This window comes from Rhopalosiphum padi, chromosome 1 (assembly GCF_020882245.1).
Source record: "Rhopalosiphum padi isolate XX-2018 chromosome 1, ASM2088224v1, whole genome shotgun sequence".
Classification (NCBI taxonomy): Eukaryota; Metazoa; Arthropoda; class Insecta; order Hemiptera; family Aphididae; genus Rhopalosiphum; species Rhopalosiphum padi.
In genome coordinates this window covers 26,382,091-26,408,930 of record NC_083597.1, presented here as the reverse complement: position 1 = coordinate 26,408,930, position 26,840 = coordinate 26,382,091, and the positions used below count along the sequence as shown (strand labels likewise).

Sequence of the window (26,840 nt, the reverse complement as noted above, 5' to 3'; positions counted from 1 at the left end):
GACATACCTATTCATTGATCGGAATCGATTGTCGTATGATTTACTAGCTGTTCCGTCACGGCGTTCCCCTTGTGTTAGATGCGTTAATGTGTAAAGTTTACGTCAATTAAACGATTTCAAAGTGTATTCGAATAAATTCGTGTTTAACAGTCGCAAAATGCAATGAAAGTGAAATACGTCAGACGGCGTTATTATTTAGAATGTACTATTATAGTATTATATATTCATTAGTTTAATAAACAATTCTAGTCGAGGTCGACCCTATCAAATAGTTGCATATATTTTCATGGCTCCACAAAGGAAAAACTTATTCTCATTTCTCATTATAACTTTATCAAAAAGTTTGGCCATCCCTGGACTCTAAAGTAAACTATTTACTTTTTTTTTTTAGTTATCTATTAATTTATCTATTTAGTAATTCACTCATCAACGCCCAGACCGAACATAAAATATGTTTAATTACTTAAGATGTGTTTTTTTTTTTTTTGATATTTTCAATATCCTAGTAACCGCTTAGAAGAAATAACAAACAATTATTAAACAATTAGAAAAAATACATATATAGCTATATAATAAAAAAACCCTTTTACCCCCCCTAGAGAACGAATTTTGAAAAGTGCGCCCCTACATTGCTTAAGGAACTTCTGTACAAAATGTCAAGTCTCTAGACCCAGCGGTTCGGTCTGGGCGTTGATGAGTGAATAAAAACGTTTACCTACATACCCATTTTATTTTTTAATTATTGTTAAATACTATATCATATTAATATTAAATATTTATGCATTAATATTTTTTTTATAATTATATTACATTATATTTTAGTTTACATTGATATGTTTTAGATATCTAATTATAAACTTTATTGTAAGTATAGACGTAGGTATAGTACAGTAACAATATTTATTTTATTATTTTGCAATATAATTTTGTTATAAAGGTAAAAATTAGAGTTTGCCGGCTTGCCGCAGATGACTAAACTTTTATTTTAGTTATTCATTGATTTTTTTATATTATCATAGCACAATAATGATAATAAATAATAATATATAATATAAATATTAATGGGTTTTGTATTGAAAATGTTTGTATTACAATTACAATTTATTTTTTGTAGGATCAAAATCTTTTATAATATTTTTGGTTTAAAAAAACATTTTAAATAATTATTTGACACAAGTGTTATGTTTTGTGTAATTGTGACTATAAATGATTTGTTATGTTAAATTGTTAAATTAGTATAATGAGCGATATTATAGACCGATGACTGATGTGTATTTTTATATTGTGTTCGTTTATTTAACAAAGGAAACATCTAGTTTTCTATATAGTTTTTACAGAAAATAACTATGGTTTTTAAACTATACCATTATTTGAAACTATGTTACCTATACAGAATACAGATGTTAATGATGTTGTATACCTATTTTATATTTTATTTTTTGTTTTCATATTTTTAGTTGTTTTTCTTTAAATACAATGTTCATGATACCATTTAGGAACATAGTGTGCTAAGTGCTTATTTGACGATTAATAAATGTAATGTTTGCATTTTTAGTGCCATCAAACGACTAGTGAATCTAAATATATTAATTTAAAATAAATATTACCCTTACGATAAAATAAACTATGAAAGTCAAACGGCACTTTACTACTACTATTTTATTAATAATTTTCACAATTTTGATGACTGCTGACTGTGTTAATAGAAAAGGTATCTCAAACCTAAATAGATTATTTTTTAAATTCAAGTCTAAGAAAAGGGAATAAATTTAAGTTTGTACTGTAATACTATTTATATCACTATAAGTAGTAATACAATAATTAAAATGTGTTTTGTTTGGGTACTTAAACATTAATATTCTTAGTGCTAATAGAGCATACTAATTAGGTGCTAAAAAATATTAATGATATCTAATGTTTATATTTCAAGGTGATCCAAAAAGTTCAAAAAGTAGCATCTCAAGTCTACTTAATACTCTGAATGGAGACACTTTTAAGAACTGGAGTACAAGTAATTTAATCAATAAAAATTATTAATAGAAAGAAAAATGAGAATAAAAATAGACCTAAAATTAATTTGTAATTTAAACAATAACTGTATGTAGTATCTACCTAACTAACTGGAATTAATCATTAACAAGTCGATTATTAATTTTAAATAGTTACTCAAGGGCGTCCATCTTTGAAAATATAGGGAGGGGACACTGTATATTTGCAATAATATTGACCATTCTGTTAACCTGTTAACTGCTATATGTAACCATGTAAGTTTACGTAGAACAATATTTTATGACTGTATAATATATGTACAATAGTATTTATTAATTTATCATAACTATATAATTATTTATTAAATAAATTAGAGTTGGTAGTTCAATTTTTAATTAAATGTAAAATATACAACACAAATAATTCACTTTATTATTTAATTCTATAAGTGTCAATAACTTAACTTAATACAATAACTTACTATACTAGAATAAATACTTAAAAAATAGTATAGATGAACATTAAAACAAAAACTGTAAATTCCTTTTGTTTTTTGAAAATTCGTCCACTACACCTTGAATTAAATTTAAATCATAAATTTTCTGTATATGTATACTAAGTATACATAGACCAGATAGTCGCTGCTCCGTCATAGTAGACCTTAACCACGTTTTTACACGGCGAAGCGTACTAAATGATCTTTCGATCGTACATGTGGTTGGAGGTATGTTCATATAAGTTATGATACATTTTTTAACAGATGGAAAAAATTCACAATCCTTGAGATAGTAAGAAATATTACACTCTTCATTAATGTTAGTTAAATTTTCAGTAATATGCCAGTAATAATACCATGTATTACCTTCTTCTATAAGATTATCAATGTTGTTTAAATCCTTTATGTTTTTTAGAGTACATATGAAATCACTTTTGCTTAATTTTATTACTTCTGATGGATGTAAATTACTTATTTTAAATGAAATTTAATTGGATTGCGTGAAGCGAAATTCTAAAGAATTAATTAAAGAATCTAAATATGGTAAAAATAACTACTATAATATTGTTCAGGTGTGGTAACGTTATGATTTGAGCGATTTGTTTGTTTGTTTGATAGTCTTGGAATTTTAATTTCAATGTCAAGATCATTGCAGATAGTCTTTTAATCGTTTCAAAAATATTATTGAAATGTCTATCACATTGAGTTCTATGCATCCTAAGAATTGACAGTAAACTAGTCTTGATGTATTAATGCACAGTATACAAATTAGTTTTAATGGACTGCAATTTATTGACAACTGGCTCTAAAATCGATGAATATGTTGAAATTATAATCAAACATACAACAAATGTGTCTTTTGATGTAGCACATGATAGCTGAAATATTCGTGATCGAGTAGATGAATTAACATCCTTATTTACTGCTAATTCATCAAGAGCTGTTTTTATCGCTATGAAATTTTCATAAAATAAACGTATTGATTTATATTTTTCTGACCATCGTGTTTCGCATAACAGAGGAATGTTTGGAACAAGTCTACGCCGAAGGATGCTTTCACGAAAAAATTTGATTATTTCTTTTACTGTGGTGTTGCGAATTTTAGGTAAAGAATTCAAATCATTAACAACCAAATTAAACTTATGAGAGGCACAGTGGAAGAAGCTTACACTTTCATATTTTCTTTTTATTATTGCTTGGACTCCATTTTCTTTCCCTGCCATAGTAGAGCATCCATCAAACCCTAAACCCACAAGTTTAGTCATGTTCAGTCCAACATTATTTGAAAATTCTAAAATATTTGATGCTATGGCTTCAGCATAGAGTTTTTTTAACTCTGTAAACCCTAAAAATTCTTCCTTTATGCTCATAGTTGACGTGTCAAAACAACGCATACCTAACGACATTTGTTCCTTCCCAGAAATGTCAGCTGTTTCATCAGCCATTATAGAAAATGCCATAGAGTTGTTGATACTTTCAACTAATTTATTTTGGATAACTGTTCCACAAATTTGTATCAATTCATTTTGTATTCGACATGATGTGTATTTAGTTTTTGAAGTGCATCAAAGTGATCAATGAGAATAGCATCACCAGCATCCATTCTAAAATCTAACAAGTCATGGAAATTGCCTTCATTTGAATGTTTACCTCTTAGTGCTATGTCATGTGTTCCGCAATAAACTATTGTTTTTATAATTGATACTAATTTCAAGCGGTTTTCTTCAATAAGTTTTCGGCTAGCACCATTTAATTGTTCTGTCACATCTTTCTTTTTTAACGTTTGAATATCATGAAAAAACTTTGCTGCAGCCGTGGATTCACTATGCCATCTACTCTCAGTATGCTTTTTAGCTTCTTCATGGATTTGATAAAACTTTTTAAAACTGCGTATAATGAATACTCCACAGTCGCGATAAGTCAACCATCGAAGCAAGTCGTTCGTTAATTGTCGCTCCGTATCTACGTTTTGCTATCGCCTTTTGTATAATGCCGGCGTCGTCTTCGGGCGGCGACGACAATCGTCCGCACGCTCTTAACAATTCAGTCGGTAAAATAAAAAAAGCACCAAATGCTTCCAGACCACACAACACGGATCAGGAATGGACCACCAAGACAAGTAAAAAAGCATCTCAATCTAAGAAGGTATCAACTCCAACTAGCCCTATATCTCCCACTCTACAGCAGATTAAAAATAATCCACCAGTATTAAATATGCCCAACAATACATTCGATTACGACATTTCGTTATCTCATTCTACTAATGACACGGCCTCTAATAATATGAATATAGATATAGATTTATCGCATTCTACAACCGATCACGCTAATGTTCCCGTTTCCGCAAATACAACATACACCGCTGATATTTCAAACACTAATATAAATTACGATTCCAACGATATACAGTCCTTACGTAATTCCGAACAACTTAATAAATTTTTCTCCGCGGATTATAACGGTCCGTTCACTACCATTGCGGAACATTCAGATATCAACCTAAAAATTGATCACTGGCACCCGTTAAAATATGCAAAAATTTTTTCCACCAATTTCATTGGCATCAACAACATCAAACCAATTGGTCATAAAAAAATCAAAATCACCTTCAATACTAAAGTTTCAGCCAACAACTTTCTCACCTCCCCTCTACTCGCAAACATTGGATTTACAGCATATATTCCATCTACGCTTATCTACTCTTTCGGAATTATCAGAGTCGATAGTTCCCTAACCGAAGAAGATTTCTGGGAAGGACTTGATAACACAGTCCGCGCTATTGCCTTCAAACGCATTTCAATCAAAAAGGATAATGTCCTAACGCCTACTCGTGTCGTGGAAATAAAATTTTTATCCCCCAAAATCCCAGATGCCGTATCAATTTACAACGTCATTTTCAAAATTTCTCCTAGCGTCCGTTCTCCCATACAGTGCAATAACTGTTTGCGATTTGGCCACACGGCTAAATTCTGTCGCAGTAAATCCAAATGCAGCCACTGTGGCTTAAATGACCATTCATTAACTACTTGCCCTTCAATCAACGCAACAGATCCAGTTTGCATCTTCTGTAAACTCCCCCACCTCTCCACTGACCGGAATTGCCAAGAGTGGTCATTCCAAAGGGATGTTAAGAAAATTATGGCTACGGAAAACTTACCCTTCCGCGAAGCAGTCTCTCTCAAGAAAAATAATTACTCCTCAAGTGCATTTAGCTATTCAAATATTGTTAATAAACAGTCTGTGTTAAATCCTTCTCATCAAGTTCCGGATACCTCCACTAACTCTTTCCCCCCGTTAACCTCTCAATCACATTACCACCATACACCTCATAGGAAGTATAACAATCATTCTTCTCACTCTAAACAAAAACAATTTCACGTTCCCAACCAATCTAATTTTTCCCTACCAAATGGGCACTTCATAGATTATGCTAGTAAAAATCGGTCCCAGGATCCCAAACCTCCTCAATTTGATCTAACCTGGGTCAATGCCTTCTGCATCAAACTCTCCGAATCCTTATCCAACTCCCCTAGCCTCTCTCCCTTATCTCCCTCTTCCCTTCAAAACTTAATTGAATCATCCCTTATGTCTTGTCTCTCAATTCCAAAAATCTCCGTTATTTCTTCTAATGGTCAATATTCTACAATGGAATGTTCGTAGTCTTCCTGCAAGACTACCTTCTATCCAACACCTCGTATCTTCCTATAATTGTTCCATAATACTTATTTCTGAGACTTGGTTACTTCCATCCCGTAATTGCTTTATTCCTCATTTTAATTTATTCAGACAAGATCGAGTCGATGGCTACGGGGGCGTCGCAATTGCCGCCCATACCTCACTTAATGTATCTTTAATAGAAATTAAACCCCCCTTAAAACAACTTCTCTTGGAAAATAATATCGATTTAATTGGTCTAAAAATAACAAATATTGACGGTTTACCTAATACATCATTCTGGTCCTGCTACAGTCCAAATGATTCACCTATCCCCTTTGAAGTATGGTACTCTCTCTTCCAACTCACAGATCACAACTCTTTCTTTACAGGTGACTTTAATGCCCATCACCCAGCCTGGGGTTCCACTACGTCCACCAGACGGGGTAACTTAATCTACGATGCGTTGAACTCTTCTAATCTTAATATACTTAATAACGGCTCACCTACGCATGTAGGCAGACCCAACTCAACCAATTCGTGTATTGATTTATCCTTATCCACTCCAAATTTATTCTGGCTTTCAACCTGGCGCATTATAGACGATCCTAACGGAAGTGATCATTTACCTATTATCATATCTGTCAATGTTACAAACCCTAACTCCTTACCAAATAACAGATCTACCTTACCCAATTATCTCTCCCCCAATCTCAAATTTAACCTCAATAAAGCTGACTGGCCCCTTTTTTCTCAACTCATCAATTCCTCTATCCCTCTTCTCAACACTTACACATGTCCATTAAAAGATTATGAACAGTTCACTCATATGATCTTAGATATTTCTAAGAAAACAATTCCTATCAAACGTAATAACCTTAACAATTTCCCTCCCTCTCCCCCGTGGTGGAACTCCTCCTGTTCCAAAGCAGTTTCCAACCGCAAATCCTTATATAAAACCTTCATTCGCTCAGGCTCCGTTCAAGATTATCTTACTTATCGCAATGCCAGCGCTGCAACCACACGTCTCTTAAAAGAATCTAAAAGACTAGCTTGGAAACAATTTTGTACGAACCTCAACCCTTCTTCATCCATTCAATCTACCTGGACCACCGCTAAACGCTTTCGCAATAGTATTGTTACTCGCTCTCGTCCTCACAATGACAGTTGGTTCAATGATTTCTGTTGTAAAGTAGCACCATGTTATGTCCCTTCATCTTCTGAAGCCTTACATAATTCAATTTTGCCTGCCTCAAATACACTTACTAATCACATAATCTCCATGCCTATAACCTTAAGTGAGCTAAACGCCGCCATCGCCTCACGTAAATCAATCGCCTCCGGCCCTGACAACATTTCCCCTGTTATGCTCAAACACCTTCCTACTAATGCCGTCGAGTACCTCTTGAATATACTCAACAAAATTCTCCTCCTCAATAAAATTCCTGACTCCTGGAAAGAGTTTATAGTCATACCTATTCCCAAAGCCAACTCTACCACTGCATTTAGGCCCATCGCCCTGTCCTCAGCGTTATGCAAAACCATGGAATTTATTCTAAAAAACCGCCTAGATTGGTGGCTCGAACATAACTCTATTCTCTCTGACAACCTATATGCTTTCAGAAAAGGAAGAGGTACACTTGATTGCCTCGCAAATTTTTCGAGTAAAATATACCAATCTTTTAACAACAAACATTTTTTACCTGCAGCCTTTATCGACATTCGTGGTGCCTTTGACTCTGTCCATATACCAACTCTCCTATCTCACCTTAATTCACTCCAACTACCCCCTATATTCATTAACCTTGTCTCCCTCCTGTTTTCACATAGAACTCTAAAATTCACATCCCCATACGGCTCTACAAACATACGCTCCACTTACACAGGTCTACCCCAAGGTAGCTGCCTAAGTCCCATTCTTTTTAATTTGTATATGAATTTCATTATTAAACAACTAAATACACTTGGACATGAGTGCCTAGTGTATGCTGATGATCTTGTCATATTCTCCTACAATTCAAATATCGATCTCGCTATTGACTCTTTAAACAATTCGCTCAATCTCCTACAAAACCTTCTATCTTCTTCCTTTTTCTCTGTAGCTCCCGAAAAATGTAAGGCCATGATTTTCACTAGAAGACGTTACCTTCTCTCTTTAGATATCACTATAAACGATTCTCCAATTCCAATTGTCCAGAACATAAAGTATTTAGGACTAACACTAGACTCCAAATTACGCTGGGCTCCGCATCTTCAACATCTCATTAAATTTACCTCTCTTTGGGCCAATTTCCTTAGATCAATTTCCAATACGTGGTGGGGATCACATCCCTCCACACTTTTAATCATTTACAAAGCTGTTATAAGGTCCAAACTTGACTATGGATGCTTTTTATCAGGCTCCGCATCCTATTCACATTGGAAAAAAATTAATAATCTCCAAAACTCCTGCCTTAAGTCAATTATTGGTGCCCTTAAATCTACCCCTAATGCGGCCGTTGAGATCGAGACGGCATGCCCCCCCTTTAATATCAGAAACAGATGGTTGGCTGGTAAATTTCTACTAAAAAACTTCTCCCTTCGTCATTCCACAATATTTAATTCCTTTCTTGACATATACTTCTCCTGGCGTTACGTTAAAAAATCTCTCCCAATTCTTGCCTCCACGGCATACTCCTTATCTTCAATCCGTAATTTTGTTACCAATTCTAAAATATTACCCTTATATGAAATTAATTATTTGGCTCTCTCCTACTCACCTATAGTTCACACCAACAGACATTTTCTGAACTTTACTTCCAAGGCACTTAAATCTATATCACCCATCATCGTCAACAATCTTTTCTTAGACTACATTCAAAATAATTTTCCAAATTCCACCCTAATTTATACAGATGGTTCAGTTTCCCCTCTTTCGGCTGGTTACGCTTTTTTCATTCCTGACTTACACATCTCCATGTCTAATAATCTACCCTCTTCAGCCTCATCATTCACTACGGAATGCTTCGCAATATTAGAAGCCCTTTCGACCATCTCTGCCCTCCCCCCCAGCAGTTATCTCATCGTCTCCGATTCCTTATCATGTCTTCTTAGCCTCTCCTCCGATTTTTTCAATTCCCGTCCTTCTCCTATTTCCATTAGGATCAGGCAACTTCTATATGAACTTACCCTTTCAGATTTTATAGTTGAATTCCTTTGGGTGCCCGGCCATTCTGGTATAAAAGGAAATGAAATAGCGGACTCCATTGCAAAATCTACCTCCTCGTTCTGCTGTCCTTCTCCTACTCTAATTCCCTGGACCGATTTTTGTCCCTTATTAAAATACCATATTTATAATTTATGGCGCAACCAATGGAACGGACTAGCCCCCAATTATGCCTCTTGGTACAAAAATATCTCACCATCTATCCCCTCTCACCCTTGGTTTCACAACCTCAAATTAAATCGTAAAATAATTACCTCTTTTTCACGTCTAAGATTTGGACACACCTTACTACCTTCTCACTCTTATAAACTTTCTCTCAATGACTCTCCTTTATGTATGTTCCACGTTCACGATCCCATGATTTGCGATATCTCACATATACTTTTTCACTGTCCCTCTCTGGTTCCCCAACGCAATACCCTCTTCACCCTAATCCACTCCTTTAATGTCAAACTCGACACTCAATCCATTCTCTCTTCACCAAATGTACCAATTATTACCTCACTTATATCCTTCATCAACCAGACTGGTTTAAAAATTTAATTTATTTGTAATATTATTTTTGTTGTTAATATTGTTTTCTATGTAATATTTATAATCATAATTGTCGAAGCTAATTGTTTACAAAGTTTCTTTTAATAAAAAAAAAAAAAAAAAAAAAAAAAAAAAAATGAATACTCCAAATGAACCTCTTAGCAAAGTGGGGCGAAATAGAACACAGTATTTGCATAAAACTTCCTTAGCCATAGGGGAATATACCATCCATTGATACCTTTCTAAGTGTGTTCGAGAAAACCCTCTTTTAGCCGCAGTATCCTCATCTTTTTTAAAATCATAATCTATTGGTGGCACATATGGAGTAGTCAACAATTTTAATCTAAGATCATCTCGAATTGAATGAACATTGATATAGTACCCAATTTCTAGTGTACTTTCTACTATTAAACCATCACAAGTTTGAGGTTCATTCATTGGGGTACTTACCTGATCTTTTTGAGCAATAATAATAATATATATAATAGTATAATAGTATAATAATTATATAAATGTATAATAGACACGGAAAAGCCAGGGGGCATGTCCCCCCTTGCCCCCCCCCAATGGACGCCCTTGTAGTTACCTAATGAGTCATTAGTATTAGTAATTAGTTATGAATAATGTCTATATATTATAGTATATACATTATATAATCACTTATAGGCATGATTTATAGTATAAATTATCACATTGTTTCGTAATAGTTATATCTATATTAAAAAAATGTAATAACAATTAAATGTTAACACAATTGTATTATTACTTGAATTCTTAAGAATCGTCCAATATGAATAATTGTCCACGAATCATAATATATAATTTTTTATTGATTATTGATAGTTATTTTTCTTTCTCAGGTTCATTTGCAAGAAACTTTCAAAAAGGTAAAAACATATTATAATATATTACACACTGTATGAAACTGTATGAAATTATGAATATTAAATATGCACACCGTTACACCATATGTCAACAAAAACAGGAACGCTGTATAACTTAGTTTTTTATGCACATATTTAAATTCGTTTGAAATCTATTTTAAATTAACATTGGTCATTTGAACATCAATGAATATTGTTATTTGACATTTGCCAACAAAATATCAGCAACTAATAATGACTCATGTGGTTATTCTGCATTATCAAAATACCACCTATGAATAAAAATTTCTTTGCAAAATATATTTAAAAAACGGTCAAAGAAAACCCTCCATGTACTTATCATATATTTATATCACTGTAAAAATTGTATGAGATACATACATATAAAACAATAACTATAAAAAACACATCATTGTAAAGTCAAATACTAATAACCCATTGGTCCATTCAGAATTTATAAAAATAATAATAGTTTATTTATAAATAAATCAATAAATAATATCTAATATAATAAATAATCACCCCAAGGGATTAGAGTACAGTAAATAGTAAGTGAGGAGTACTAATTATCAAATAAAAATATACATTAATTATTTAAATCATAAATAATGTTTTTAAAGTGCTACAAAAATTAAAAAAACCGAAATGATTTATTTAATAGCATAATTTTGGTAGGCAACATACCAAACTACTCATTAATAAAATCATTTTTATAATTGTGTTTGTGGTATAGCAAAATGAGAATTATGTATAGAATTGAAAGATTAAGACCAATTTTTTATAATAATTCAAGGTAATCGATATCTCTATTCGAGATTTTGTGGACAAAAGTAGCATCAAAAACTAACCGTCTGATTTTTAGTGACTTTAAACCCAAAAAGCTTGCAATCACATCTTTGTTTTTGTTCAATATTTTGGTTTCAGATTACATGAATTGTGTTCCTCAGTTTTTTTCGAGTTATACGAATTGTGTCCATCAGTTCTTTTTGGGCTACACATAAGTTTGGTCTAACTAATATAAATATAAAATTAAAAATAACTACACAAATAATTTTAATAATAATACATGCCAGGCAATAATGTAAATAAAACAAGTTTTTATAAATTCAGTTTGAGAAATTTGTCTAGTACAATAAAAGATAGGTTATATACTCGTATTATATTTTAAAAGAAAATTGAGAAGTTCGTAAAAGAAATCGTCATAATATTATTTTAGTAAAAATATTGACCTAAACTAACAATAATCAATTTTGTTTCATCTAATTAATATGAATAAAAAGTAAAAATAACTACATAAATAATTTTAATAATATTAGTATATTTTTTACATATTAAGCAAAAATTTAAATGATACCATTTTTATACATATTTTATTCTTGTGTAAAGTATCGATTTGTATTTATCAGTACACAACATGTGTAGAACTTCATAAGACAGTTAGGACACAATTCGTGTACGAAAAATTTCGTTGGGACACAACTCATTAACTGCGATTAAAATCACAGCATTTACGTTTAATAAACTCTAAACCACGATGACTTCTCTAATATATTTTATTTATATGTACATTAAAGGATAAATCGGTTATTAGGATAATACATGAATCTTGTACTTGATTGGAGGGAGACATCATCTATAATATAGATTCTATATAATAATGAGAATTAAAATAGGATTTGGAGCGGTTGAATGAAGTGTGAAACTGTGAAGACATTTAGAAGTATTCAAAGACAATACCATTTAATAAGTAGGTACCTACCATATTACAAATTGATTTAAATCATGTCTTAGGGTATCATTGGTAGAACAGATAGGAATAAATACTTTCATGTCATTCACAAATAGTAGACATTTACAAGTTTTGAAATATTTAATCAGATCATTAATAAATAACAGAAAGAACAATGGTGATAAATGATCACCTTGCTGAACTTCTGACGTAACATATTTTGTAATATCGGAGGTTGATTTATTAATTTTCACTAATTAAGAGCATTCTCAGTTCTCTTAATATGAAGAAAACTACAAAAACTATGGATCTCTTGCAGATTCTTATTTGTATAATTCATCCAGAAAAAATGATCAACTTATCAAATACTCAATGGATGTCAGTATAAATAGCGCCTACCTGTCTGGCTGTCTTCCTAAAGCAACAGTTTCTACCAAATAGGAATAAAATCGGAAATCGTTGTAAGGTCAAATACCAATAAACCACCGATCCACTCGGAATTTAAAATAAGAATTTTTATTGAAAAACAAATTAAGTTGAGGTACGTATTTGTAGAATACACGTTTTAAAGAACATTGTAAGTAAAATAAATTGAGTATTTTACTAGTCTAAAGTAACTATTCTGACTAGATTTATGATCCATATAACGAATTAAAAATTATGTCCCTAAGTGCTGAGTTAAACAACGTTACCTGTCTCCGTGAACACATGGTATATTTGTACTATATATTATATTATACAGTATAATATGATTTATACTATAAATATACTCATATATTATGCTATATTTATACGCATAACGCATAGGCGCAAATATTTTTTGAAATTTGTGTGTTTGTGGGGAGGGGGGGGTAGCTCAGTCCTATACTGGATTTCGAATGCATTATGTAATTAAATCATTAGTTTTCGGGGAGGCTATAGCAATTCTAGGGGGGATAAGCCCCCCAAAGGGCCCCAAGCCCCACCCATTTACGCCTATGCGTATACGTACGTAAATTAAAAATTATGCTATTTTAAATGTTTAAATAATAATATATATTAATCTCTTTTTCATTAAACATTTATTTTCAGTTATTGGATTTGCACCTGCTGTTAAAGAAAGTACGTCTATATTTCAATTTACTTATAATTAAAATGTATACATGTATTGAAACTATTATTATTTATTATTTCATTAAATCTATAATTCAAATAAAATAACTTAATGTTAGTAGTTTATAAGCTGTATAAATTCTAGATGATGTTTCTAAACTATTGGATTTGATATCAAATGAGGCTGATTTGATTAAAATTGGTGCATTTAATAAACTTAACAAGCTGCCTAGTGTAAGTTGATTACAATTTTTTTCATTGGTTCTAAAAATATATTATAGATTAACGATTACCAAAACATACAACTGAAAAAATGTATATTCAATATTATAATATTTTCAATAATTTTAGACAATTATTGATATTTCATACTTTTTTAAAATTCATTTCAATACTGGTTTTTATTAAATTCATTTCAATACTGGGTATGACGTATATATTTGTTTTTTAGTTTCTGAAGAAGCATTTTATAGAAGTAAAAATGTTCGGTTCATAAATTTTGAGGAAAATTTCTGAAAATTGTAAAAGTTGTAAATTATCAATAGGGTATAAAAAGTAAAATTACTTTAGTATTTTTAAAATAATCGGGTAACTAAGCAAACAAAAAAAATTTAAAAAAAGTGAATTGCTAGTCCATTTTTCGAAAAAATGATTAACTGTAAATACTCTGATACTCTAATTTTTTTTATCTAGTATTTATATTAGTATTTAATACACATAAGTTTAAAATTTTCAAAATATTTTGGATGTTTTTATACTATTTGTAGGCATTTTTATATATGTATGATACAATTTTGTTGTTGAGTAACAGAAAACTTTAAAAGTTTAAATTTTGACGGCAGTATATTATATGCAACGAACAGTTAATACGTATAGCAGAATGACTCCAGTGTTTATTTTAGACCTTATATTTCAGAAGAGGGGGGGTATAGAAGTATAAAAAAAGTTTTAAGCTACAGCCTTAGAGTGATAAGTGATAACCTACACAAGCGTGTTGTAGTTTTTCGATAATTTTTAAATGAAGTACATAATCTAAAAAAGGTGGGCAAGTAGGTATCGCTCTGCTGTATTGTAGAGATGGTATAACTAGAGAAGAGTAGGTCACTATAAAGGATGTGTTAAATTTGAATGCAATGACAGGTATCATTGTATATGAAAAACGATTCTGAACGGAGATGATTTATCAGTCTAGGATAATTAGTAGGATATATTATATTATTACCTATATTAAAATTTTAATACATCGATATTTTAAGCGCTATCGTAAAAAATTAAATTTCATACGCTCCTAAAATTATTTCTATATTGACGCTAAATTTTTTTTTTCCAGTTACTTGAAGGAAAACTAATAAAGAATCTTGTATTGGGGTTTTTAACATTAGATATAAATCACAAAAATTTTATGAAATTTCAACTTCAAAATTCCTTTCAAATTTACGCGATTTTGATATATTTCGTAAACATTTAAACTTTAAATGCTTAACAACAAAAATTGTGAGTAACGATTATGGATTTTTATTTTTTCTACGATAAGTATAACTTATAATAAACCTTGTATTAAATTTTAAAGAGTTTTTGGAAAGTCAAATTATTTTTATCGGCATTTCAAGTAAAAAAATTTAGAAAAATCAAAAATTTCAATGGTCTATAAATAGTATTAAAAAAATTCTAAATAATTTGAAAATTTAATCGTAAATAGATAACGCCAATACAAATATTTTGTGAAAATTTCAAGTATTTACAATGATTTATTTTTGAGTTACAGCAAAATCAAAAAATCGATTTTATCAAAAAGTGGTTATGACTTATGGTTGTTTTTCGATAAGAATAAGTTATTAATAGTTTATGAATTATTTGATCACCGATTAGTTTCGTAGATGAAGATAAAATCGATAGGCTATTAACGTCTTTTTATTTTAACATCGGCAAATGTCATACATTTTCTGTTGGGTATAATTTTTTTTTCTTTATTGAAATTAACACTGAATGATACGCCGACTTTTTAAACATTTCATCGGCTTTTATTTTATAATACCTAATATTTTAAGATAAAAACATACTTATGGATATAAGTGTATAAAGTATAAAAAAAACTATACATTTTGTTTATTTGTTTATAGAATGGCAACATTGAACATAAAAAGTCGCTTATTCTTGCAAAACTTCAAGCCACCATAGAACTGATAAAATATTATGGTACTGTATACAATTGTCCGAAGGTAAAATTTACATTTGCTCAAGGTAAGTTCATACATTTTACTTTAGAATTTAAAAATTTAATTTTTTTATTTTATTTAAATTTTTATTTATTTGAAGATCTATTGATACTTTGAGGTTTATCTCTACTATGGTACCATTAGTAGTATGCGAAAAGTTGAGGGATTTTGCTTGTTGAAAAACTTAATTAAAAAAACACTGTTTAATTAATTTTTTAATATTTAAATAGATATCTAAATTGTTTTAACCAATTTTAGGACTTTATTATGCACACAATTGTCAAAAGTTATTAAAAGAGAACCCGGGTGAATGTCTAAGGAAGAAAATTCAATTGCTCGAATCCTTTAGCTTCAGTCATAAAATTGAGGAAAATCGAATAATGAGATATTGGATAAGAAAATCTACTAAAGAAGCAGAAAAATACTTAGGAGATGATAAAACATTAAAATACATTGAAACGAGAATATCATGTGAAGTAAATAATAACCTAATTTTATAAAATAACGAATGATAATTATTTTAGACTATATATGTATTAATATACTATATTGAACCTATATAGTTAATATAATGTTATATGCATTTTAGTATTAGGTTAGATTATGTGATTTTTAATGTTAGATTAAAACCATACTTAAGTTATTATTACCCCAGTCTCATTTAAATCATTTAATAATAACTTAATTCTCACTTCCCCCACAGTTAAATAATTGGTTTGATTGGTATTCGGTGACGTATTTAAGGGGTGGAGGACAAAAAAAAAAAAAATTTACATTGGTCACATTGACCCAAAAGCCAACACGTTTGGGTACAAATAGACTCAACGTTTGGGCACATAAAATAAAAGGTATTTTCGTTTTTACCTTGTAAATTAGAGAACGTTTGGGTACACACAGTGGTGTAGCTAGGAATTTTAGTTAGGAGGGAGGGCGAAATTTCAAAATTGTTCATAATCAGGGCTCGGGATTTGTAGCACTGAAAATCATTAAAATAAGCGCTTAAAAACATCATTAAAAGCACTCAAATAAGCATTTAAAAAACTTAAATTTGAGCAAAAATATTTAATCAAAAAACATAATTTATAACAGTGCTAAAAATAATATAATTAAGTATTACAAAAAATATTGATACAAAATGATTAGGAAAAGTTTCTAACTAAAAAATCAAAATAAAAAAAAAATTTTTATATTATAAAAAAATCAAACTTCACTTTCGAGACATTTTGACTTAATGTTTATAGATTTTCTGAGGGATCTTCTAAAAAAACTATAAAAAATAGAAAAACTGGTCAAAAAAGCAAAAATAATCAAAAAACTGGAAATAAGCATCTTTTTAAAAAATCGTTGAAAAAAGCAAAAAAAAAACACTTTCAAATTTCATAATTGAACGTGTTGCAACATTGCATACACTCCATAGCACTCTGCTACATTTGAAGTCAATCCATAAAGATAAGCAAATGATTTAAGTCCCGAGTCCTGTTAATAATAATTATGGATTATATAAAGTCAAATAGACAATTATATAGGTAGTAATTAGTAATTCATTTCAGTAAATGAAAATAATAAAATAAATGATAGAATATAGAATTTAATACTATAAAACTTCTTACATATTTTATTTAAGAAAAAAGTATTATTTTTGTATAAATAAAACCGTGGTAAATTGTTTTACAAACTTATAAAATTACTCTTATAACAATAATAATTATATATATTTATATTTATCGATTCAACAACATTATCAATCAAAAAAATATTTTCTTTAATATACAGTTTTTTTAAATTGTCAAATTTTGTTTAATAGTTAATTTTCAGAGGAGGTTGGGGAGCAAGCGCGCACTTTGCCCCCCCCCCGTAATTACGCCACTAGGTACACACATACAACTATACAAGACACGTTTGGGTACACTTTATAAATACGTGATCTATAATAGTGGTATACTCATATACTTTATCTCCAAATCAATTAATATCAATTACTTTTATTATTTTGATTATTCTATGATTAATATCGTATAGTATCGCGACTACAAATTGTGTCGGGAAAAAAAGTAAATAAATAAAATAAGATTAACCAAATATATTCACAAATATTTTAATATAAAATGACAAAATAAAATAATTAAAATATTAGTTATAACAAAAATAATAATAAATGTTTTTGGAAGACTATTAAGAATCAACCTCCTCGCGGTGTCTCCTGGGTAACGCTAATAAGCTCTATAAAATAAAATTAAAAGTTTCGAAGTAAAAAAGTGTATCTAAATGTGGTATTATTTAAAAAATATTATGTACCCAAACGTTGTATTGAATTTTTGGGTCTGAAAAAAAGTGCACCTAAACGTGTGTTCCCAATCGTTCTTCAAAATCCCAGGTAAAAATGTAATTTTGTGTCCAAACGTGTTACGGCCCAAATTTTAAACATGTCAATAATCAATAATATAATAATTTGCTTATTTCTAAAATTTTGCACAACACTCACACCTACACCTTAGGTATATCAATAATCTGATGCGAAATATGATCGGTCAGATCGATCGACAAGAAGTCGAAATACAACTATAATAATTATTGTATACGTAGAAAAAATTATTTATTAGGTTCTAATTGTTGAGATTGTTCGGCGTTCACCATTGGATCTTTATCACTATTATTATTATTATTATTTATTCCATCGACTGTTCTTGATTATCCAATTTACTTGTTTATTATGTAATTCTTGAGTAATGCCGACAATACAATTATTTTACGCCATTGGGTTTGATGATTAATAGACTCCTCATTTAGGCTCAACATCTTAAGAATAAAATAAAATAATTAAATTTCACACTAAAACTGCTTCGCTCATACCTCCGATCCAAAATATCAACCAGTAATAAACTAAATAAAATTATTATCAGACTATGTAGTAGGAGGACCTATACAATTCAAATATGGGATTTAGCCAAACCTGTTAACTTAAGAACTAATTAGGATTTCGTCAAATATATTTTCTCCTTATACCATAAAAAATAATTAAAATTTAGAAATTCTAACACTTACTCATTTAACCAAACTATATTACCATCTATTACTTATTAATCGACCATCCTCCTACACAATCACGGGGAACCCCAAGAGGTCTCGAATGAACCTGATCTAGATATTTACTAAATTAATCTGCTAGATGGTACTACTGAGTCGTACTACTAAACTTAACTAATTTAATTGATTTTAGAATAATTTATCTTTTAGATTCTGAACATAGAGATGAATTAATTATTTTTTCAATGATATTTTATATGTATAGATACATATATGAGTACACGATAAGTTGTCGAACAAATGCTTCGATTTTCAACTTTTCAAAAATATCATTTTCATTTATTAATTAAAGAATCACCCTGTTTAATTGAATCATATAATTAATCTGTTTTGTGATGTAATAATCTGTAATATATTTTTCGTAATTTATGCTATAAATACACAACTATAGGTTGTCTGAAAAGTAAAAAGATACTATTGCCTATTGGCTATTGGACGCAAATAGACTATGACCTTTTACGAACCTTTTTAGTGGGACGCAACTCATCTACTAATAATAATCTCAGACTTATGTACTATGTATGCATTGCAGTAGAAAATTATGAAAGTGATGCTCACTTGTTTATCTTTTTTCAGTTAAATAAATATGGGCGATTGTAAACTCTTCTGGGTCTACTTCAGAATTTCCTGTCGGTCACATGTAAACTCTATAATATAATATAAGTCTATAATAACTTAAATTAAATATCATAATTGTATCATTGTAATTTAATAATTATGAGAATTTGAATATACAATATTTTAATTTAATATACGTTTTAATTTAATTTAAAAAAAAGTCATTTATATTAATTAAAAAATAATGTTAATAATATAAAAAAATTGATTTTTATGATGCTATGAAATATGAACCTAATGATTTAAAAAACTTAGTGCCTTCTAGTTGTCTAAATTTTACAATATTTTCATTATTTTCATTATAAGCATTTTTATTTACTTAATTTTGAATTTATATAAACACTTTCGGTTTGAATACCTTTTAGGGGCACTAATAAATATAAATAAAGATGAATGAGTGCTAAATATTAATTGTTATGTAAATTGAACGATTTACAAGCGTTGATTATTTTTTATGAAGTTGACGATAATCCTGAAGTTCACATAGTATACTATGTTATATTCATATATTATGTTGCATATTCATTTATATACTTGTGAACTAAGTATGAAGCAAAAGTTTCCAATATTTCATTTAATGTAAGCATTATTGCATTTAATGTGATATGTGAATACATAAACTTTATTTGAATCTATGAAAACTAATCTAAAAATATAACGCAGTCATTTTCCAATTTCGCTAGTATCATCTCTGTTTATTTAAATTTTAAAGCCACTTGAGAGAGTTTACATATTTCCTTCAGGTAAACAATATTGTTGACCCGGGAATTTTTCTAATTTTAAAAATTTGTAATGTTGATGGGTGCATGGTTTTAAATTAAAATAATCTAATACTATAATTACAGTAATAACTATTAATACTTACTATAATTTATTGCATACTTCTATTATGCTTCTTGTATTCTTGATAATATAATTATGTCATAAATATATAGGCACAAAATATTCTTCATATGATCCATTTAATAATTTAATAAATAGATTAGGTACCTTTTTTTAAACTGAGTTCCAATAATATATTTTTTTATTTTACGTTACTAAAATTAGTTTTGTATTTAAGATCTAGTGTAGTCTTATTCATTTAACTTTACTTAAATTGAGTTAGTTATTTTCATCAATCCAACCTTATACCTTTATTGTTCATTTTTGATAATAATAAAAAAATATTATAAATTATAATACTAGATTATACTTTAATATAATATATTAAACAATTGATGATATATAACATACATTTTATAGAAATAAATTAAATTACATTAAATATTCTATTATTTACATATCATGTTTTAAGTTTTCTATTAACATAATAGTTATTTTTTTCAGATAAAATTAATACAAGAAAATAAAAATATATTATTAAAAACAGCATTAAGATTATATGCGGGTAGTGCAAAAAAAGGTCTAGATTGTGTTGCAGAATTAAAACCATTTGAAAATCATATAAAGGAAATTGGTTCATTTACTGGAGAATTTCATTATTTATTAGCTAGAGCGTATTCCCACCAAGGTAATAACGAAGAAACTATGAAACATCTTCTTATAGCACGTAAAGCAGATGTTGTAGACTCAAAGGTAATATAAATTTTAAAAATAAAAATTTAGTTTTAAATTGCATAGTTTGAACTATAAAATAGGAATTGTGCTTTAATAAACTATAGCTTACATTTTCTAAAGTAGAAAAATATTTCTATCTTCAACTTCGAGGGTGGTTTCTGATAGGAAATATTGGACCTAGTCGTTGCTTTAAAGAGGTTAGGTTTTTTTACGTAAACCCAGTTTACACACAGCCATAATTAACTATCAAAATCCACTTATCTCCAATCTCCGTTCTTTAACTAACCCTATCAATCCGCTACGTCGATTAAAACGACGTTGGCCCAGAGATCTATTAAACTAAATTAACAAACTGATGATATAATGACATTTTGAAGTGGTGTCACTGGACGCCTCCTTCTCTCAAGCCTTCATGTTCTTTTTTGTCTTTTTTTTTTCGTTTAAGTTTTTTTTTCTCAAATTTACTTATTGTATTATATGTATACAGATTGTAAATATTCATTTAATAAAAAAAAAAAAAAAAAAAACCCAGTTTTTATCAGCTAATTTTTTTTTATCGTAAAATAAAGATTAATACTTGTAAAGACATGAATTTTTCACCAAATACTATTATTTATATTAGAATTTTTGAATTTAAAATTTTGTTAAAATATTTAGATTAGTCTTAATTCATTTTCCGGCGAACCTATTCATGCGTCTTATTGTTTACGTGCACGTTCATTATTGACTTATTTTACATTAATAATAATTAATAGATTGTTAAACATATTATACGAAATAATTAATATTATTATAATCACTATACAAGGTAAATCATCAAACATGCTCAATTTTATTTTTCCTTTAATAATTAATTAATTCTAATTTTAGTTTTTTAAATTTTTAAATATCAAATACCATAATTTCAAATTCTTGACTATCTTTATTAAATAGAGTCTTTTGATGATACAAAGGATATATATTTTTTTAAATTTTAAATTAGATAGATTCAAAATGATATGTTGCCATTTAAAAATAAAAAATTTTAAATGATTTCATTAAAAAGCGGCGTCAACGTATACAGTTATAATGTTAAAGATATTATAGATAATATATTAAAAATAATAATGTTCATTTTTATAAGAATTATTTTGTGGCCGGTATTTATTTTCATTTATTCATGTTTTGCATTTAAACCATTTTTTTCCTTATCGTCTTGTATGACGTTATAATATTATTATATATTAATATTAATTTAAGTTTTTGTTTTATTTTCAACAGACTCGCTATGTCAACAAAAAAGTACAAGAATATTATGAAAAAATATACACACGTCTGAATGCTAAAAAGAAATAGACAATTATAAAAAATACAGATTAAATTGTAATACTTATTTTAGTTAAGTTAACATTAAAAAAACAGATTTAAAATACAATTATTTCTTAAATTTTATTAAATATTCTTTATTAAAAAAAATTAAAATTAATTTTTTTTTTTTATTAAAAAAATATCAGTTAGATAATATAGTAAAAAAACAGCATATATTTATGTATAATATGATATATTATAGTATTTCCATATTACACTATTTTTGATGTTTAATAAATGTTGAACATTTTATTTTAAATAATTACTCATGAGATGATGATAATGTATGAATATTTTTAATTGTTAAAACTATGTAATTTATTCTTAGATTTTAAGTGAACCAATAAATGTGTTGGTTTTACAATAATGTGTATTTTTCATTTTTGGGTCCGTTATCACCTCCTAGAACAGTAAACATGCTTTAATATTCAGCTTTGGGGGTGGTTTCTGCCGTTTTTGGTAGTAAACTTGATAGCGTACTTTGAAGCGTCAAAAATAAAAAATTATCAAAGTTATCGGTTAAACTAAAAAAATTGTTTAAATTGGAATACCTAGCTATTACGTCTTAAAATATCAGTAATTCTCAGCAAAACTGATTTTGTTATACCTATTGTCATAATTAAAAACTTATAACCGCGCACATACTTGAAATTCACACCAAATATTAATACGATGTATAAGCATTTTTTTGAAACACTATAGTTTTCAAAATAAATAGTTAGATAAATAAAATGTAAACTATTCTTAAAAATTATATGTTGATACACCGTTTTTACTTAGGATCTTTTTTCGTACTTATTCAATGATTATTATCACTGAATTCAAATAAAACGTAACCATTAAAATGACGTATCTACTTATTAATGATGGAGGTATCATCGAAACCTATACCTACTATATTTATCCTTTCTGCAGTTTTATTATTATTATTAATTTTTCTTTTACTTTAAAAATGTTTTTGTGTATTTATGTTGTTGAGATGTCATGTTGCGATTACAAAGCGTTGTAGCTATACCTACTATAGTTTGTAGATGTCAGTGAGTATAACCATCATGGCATCATGTTTATAATTAATTTTATAACCATGTGAAATATTTATCTCTTCATTATTGTAAGTACTTGTATTGTCATAACCGACACTACTATTATTTTTACTTTTACCTGACTTATTAATTTATAATTATAAATAATGTTCATGACGGACATGACGGATATATGAGTATGCTTTTCATTCAGACATTGCCGTAGAGCAAAGTTATAAACAATATAAACGGTATAGATTTTTTATTTTTGTCAAATAAATAACTCATAAATAGATATTTAAGATAAAATGATAAATTTTAAAACAAATAAAACATTTTGAGTTTAAAATATATGGTATAAGTATATTATTTTTTGTTGCTATATTTTTTAAAAATCACGATCCGTAATCTCAAAAAAATCCTTTGATACATCCCCGATTGCAATGGTAATATATTATTACTGATTATTATTTGTCTTCATAAGGCATACAGATATGAGGTTTAACAATATACTGTACAATAAAAAACCCCAAGGGTGTGTCGCAAGTGGTTGTTTATTAATTACGAGATGACATTGACGTATTGTTAACTTGCCAGATGCAGGTCAGTTGAATTTTATATGCATCATTATAGGTTAAGGCGTCCTCCTGAAACTCACCAGAAAGAACTGAGAGGTATAGTTATTGTTAACTTTTTTGATCACACTTCGGCCTGTCAACAAGCTAGGGGAGGACAATCGAATGATATTTTTTTTTATACGTATACCGGATGTTATACCAAAACTGTGCATATCCCCTTTTTTTGTATTTGTTTGAAAAATAAAATTTTTTTTAGCTAATTTAAAAAATCGTTCTATTTGGGATACTATATGTATATTGTAATTAAATGTATTTAATTATTTATTGTACTGTGTATTGTATGACTCATTTCAAAATTATTTCATAGTTGATTCCATTAATTTTATATCGTATACCACATAAATACATAATCTTTTATAGCTTATCCTCTGCGAATATTTTTGTTTGTCGTAGTGGCATCGCAGAATTTGGTCTGTAGGTATATAATATAAAAATGTATATAGTACGAATAAGCCAGGAAATCCTTAGTGTCGACAACAATATATGTATACCTTTAAGGACTAATCATAAACTACTACTGGTATTACACTGCATGTGCGGGTGTGGTCGGCTTCTATACCTATCTACCTTTACCCTTCCCGGTCAGTGGGTCTTAATAGAAATAATATTTTGTACCTCAATTCATGTCAGATAAAGGTCAAATTTTACTGCCGCGCCCGACTATTCATTGAAGTATATATAATAGCGTATATACAGCATACACTATACACACATGTATATTGTATATAGACGAAACACATTATAACTATCACAATAAACGGAGTTATATACTACAATTGAATTTATATTCTATTGACTTGTGTATAAGTTTATTTTTATTTTTGGAATTTGCAGAACACCACCATCATTGTTCAATATTTTTCCTTGCTAAGTCAACTATACAATATAATAAAAAATCACCATTTAGATACCATAGAAAATCGTCCAATTATGGCTACAAATTGTCAATTTGTACCAAATACTATAAAATATCTCGTTTTTAATATCAGAATAACATAACAAAAATGAAAATAGTAGAATAATAATTTTAAGCTACTGCTATAACCTATAATGTTATAAAGATATAATTAAGTATAATTTATTAATATTTACATTAACCTAGCTAATATAATGTTAATATTGAAATTATTTATTTACTGTATGGAAAAATATACCATTTTATAAATCAATATTTTTAAATTCATAATATTATAATGATTTCGAATTGTATTTCGGTTTCGACATTTTTAAATCAAACGATGCAATTTATATTTGTTTAGATAAATGAACATTGAGATGAAAAATAAATTTTAAACTTTCCGTGCAAGCGATACACCTTTTAACACATGAACTCGCCAGACCACAGAATATTTTATTTTTAAATTTATGCTATTATTACTACTAAATCAATATATTAGTATATAAAAAGTCAATAGTAATATACTACTAAGTAAATCGCTAATTGAAGAAAGGGGATAAGTTTATTTTTTATAATTTTTCAGGAAAAACAAAAAACAAAATATTTATATAACTTTGTTGGTGTAAACTGTTATTTACGAATGCTATTTTTAAATGTTTGGACAGTCAAATTTGTCTCCTTTCTGCAGTAAACGATGTATTCACGTGTGCTTCATAAAAATAGACTTGTCCCCTTCTGCAGTTAGCAATTCAAGTACTGTACGTTATATTTGTGTACAATTTAAATACACTTCAATTTCGTATTAGTGTGAATTAAGTGACAATTCCCACAGTAGAAAATTTTAAATTTAGTCACAAGTCACAACTTCACAAGGATCATAAATGATTAAGTTTATTTTTATAATAACTTTTAACCGCCAGTAATTGTAATAATTATTGAATCCGTCAAATGCCGAGTCGTTGAACAACAAAACACATTTGATAAATAAACGTTTCCCCTAACAACTATATTTTGTATAACTATAATAGGTATACCTACAGTTTCCTTGTCGATAAAAGGATATTTTTTTTTATCACGTACTTACATTGTTTATGAAAATAAGGGTAGGTTACATTGTTTCGAGGTATTAATGTCTGACAAATCCTTTTTAAGTCATGCATTGAGTAAAGACCAAGAAACCGGTAAATAAATCCCCCTCCTCTTTATAATAAAAAATAAACAATAATTCTAAGTCGACTATTTTTTTCAGTCAGTTATACATAGTAACCTAACTTACATAGTATATTAGTATATAAATAATTAAATTTGTACATATAAACAGTACCTCGGTATATTTAAATATGTTTCCTCCAATAATAGTTTTCATTCATACATTCATACGATCATACACTTATTTAAATTTAAATATAATATACCTGTAATATAGGTCCTATATATATATAGTAACGGAAATTCTAAGTAGAAATAAATGAAAATAAATAAAACACTTACTAACTGTTGGTAATGATGACTGTAGAAATAAGCTTAAACTTCACTATAGAGTACGATACACGAAACAGATGGTGTTTATATTTATTTATTTTTTATTCGTTAGTGTATAATATATTATAATAATACGCATTTTATTTTGGAAGACGGCAAATGATATTTACACAGATAACACTGGGTATGTCATAATTGACGTTAAACTGTGCACCGGGTACGCCGAAAATTTGTCACCCATGTTATTATATTATATTTGGTTTGAACATTATTATTATTATCATTATTATATACCCCATATATATAAAGTATATACAAGGTGGTATATAGAGTCGCCGAAAGAAAAGCGAATAATACAAATTCCTCGGGTATTATTTCTCTCGGACACGGGGTGA

The 26,840-nt window shown here is 28.6% G+C and overlaps 2 protein-coding genes across 3 annotated transcripts; both read left to right on the top strand.

Annotated features, from left to right (window-relative positions):
* The first annotated feature begins 1,511 nt into the window (after positions 1-1,511).
* LOC132920309 (uncharacterized) lies at positions 1,512-22,397 on the top strand. Of its 2 annotated transcripts, XM_060982588.1 has the most exons (9): positions 1,512-1,711; positions 1,931-2,011; positions 10,739-10,765; positions 13,563-13,592; positions 13,729-13,817; positions 15,704-15,824; positions 16,058-16,275; positions 20,828-21,076; positions 22,319-22,397. In XM_060982588.1, exons 1-9 carry the CDS (start codon positions 1,627-1,629, stop codon positions 22,391-22,393), a joined length of 975 nt encoding a protein of 324 aa, XP_060838571.1. In that variant the 5' UTR covers positions 1,512-1,626; the 3' UTR covers positions 22,394-22,397. The 2 variants fall into 2 exon arrangements, with proteins under 2 accessions (XP_060838571.1, XP_060838580.1); XM_060982597.1 differs by lacking the exon at positions 13,729-13,817 and having other exon boundaries at positions 1,516-1,711.
* On the top strand, positions 4,040-8,407 carry LOC132918498 (uncharacterized). Its single transcript, XM_060979751.1, has 3 exons — positions 4,040-6,141; positions 6,272-7,773; positions 8,337-8,407. Exons 1-3 carry the CDS (start codon positions 4,475-4,477, stop codon positions 8,405-8,407), a joined length of 3,240 nt encoding a protein of 1,079 aa, XP_060835734.1. The 5' UTR covers positions 4,040-4,474.
* Positions 22,398-26,840: the final 4,443 nt, after the last annotated feature.

Bases quoted from the DNA above. Each gene is read 5' to 3' on its own strand.
- LOC132918498 (XM_060979751.1), top strand. From the start codon at position 4,475: ATGCCGGCGTCGTCTTCGGGCGGCGACGACAATCGTCCGCACGCTCTT. The intron at 6,142-6,271 runs GTAGTCTTCCTG...TAATTTATTCAG, and splicing joins TATTCTACAATGGAATGTTC to ACAAGATCGAGTCGATGGCT. The intron at 7,774-8,336 runs GTACACTTGATT...CCAATTGTCCAG, and splicing joins TGCTTTCAGAAAAGGAAGAG to AACATAAAGTATTTAGGACT.
- LOC132920309 (XM_060982588.1), top strand. From the start codon at position 1,627: ATGAAAGTCAAACGGCACTTTACTACTACTATTTTATTAATAATTTTC. The intron at 1,712-1,930 runs GTATCTCAAACC...TTATATTTCAAG, and splicing joins TGACTGTGTTAATAGAAAAG to GTGATCCAAAAAGTTCAAAA. The intron at 21,077-22,318 runs GTAATATAAATT...TATTTTCAACAG, and splicing joins CAGATGTTGTAGACTCAAAG to ACTCGCTATGTCAACAAAAA.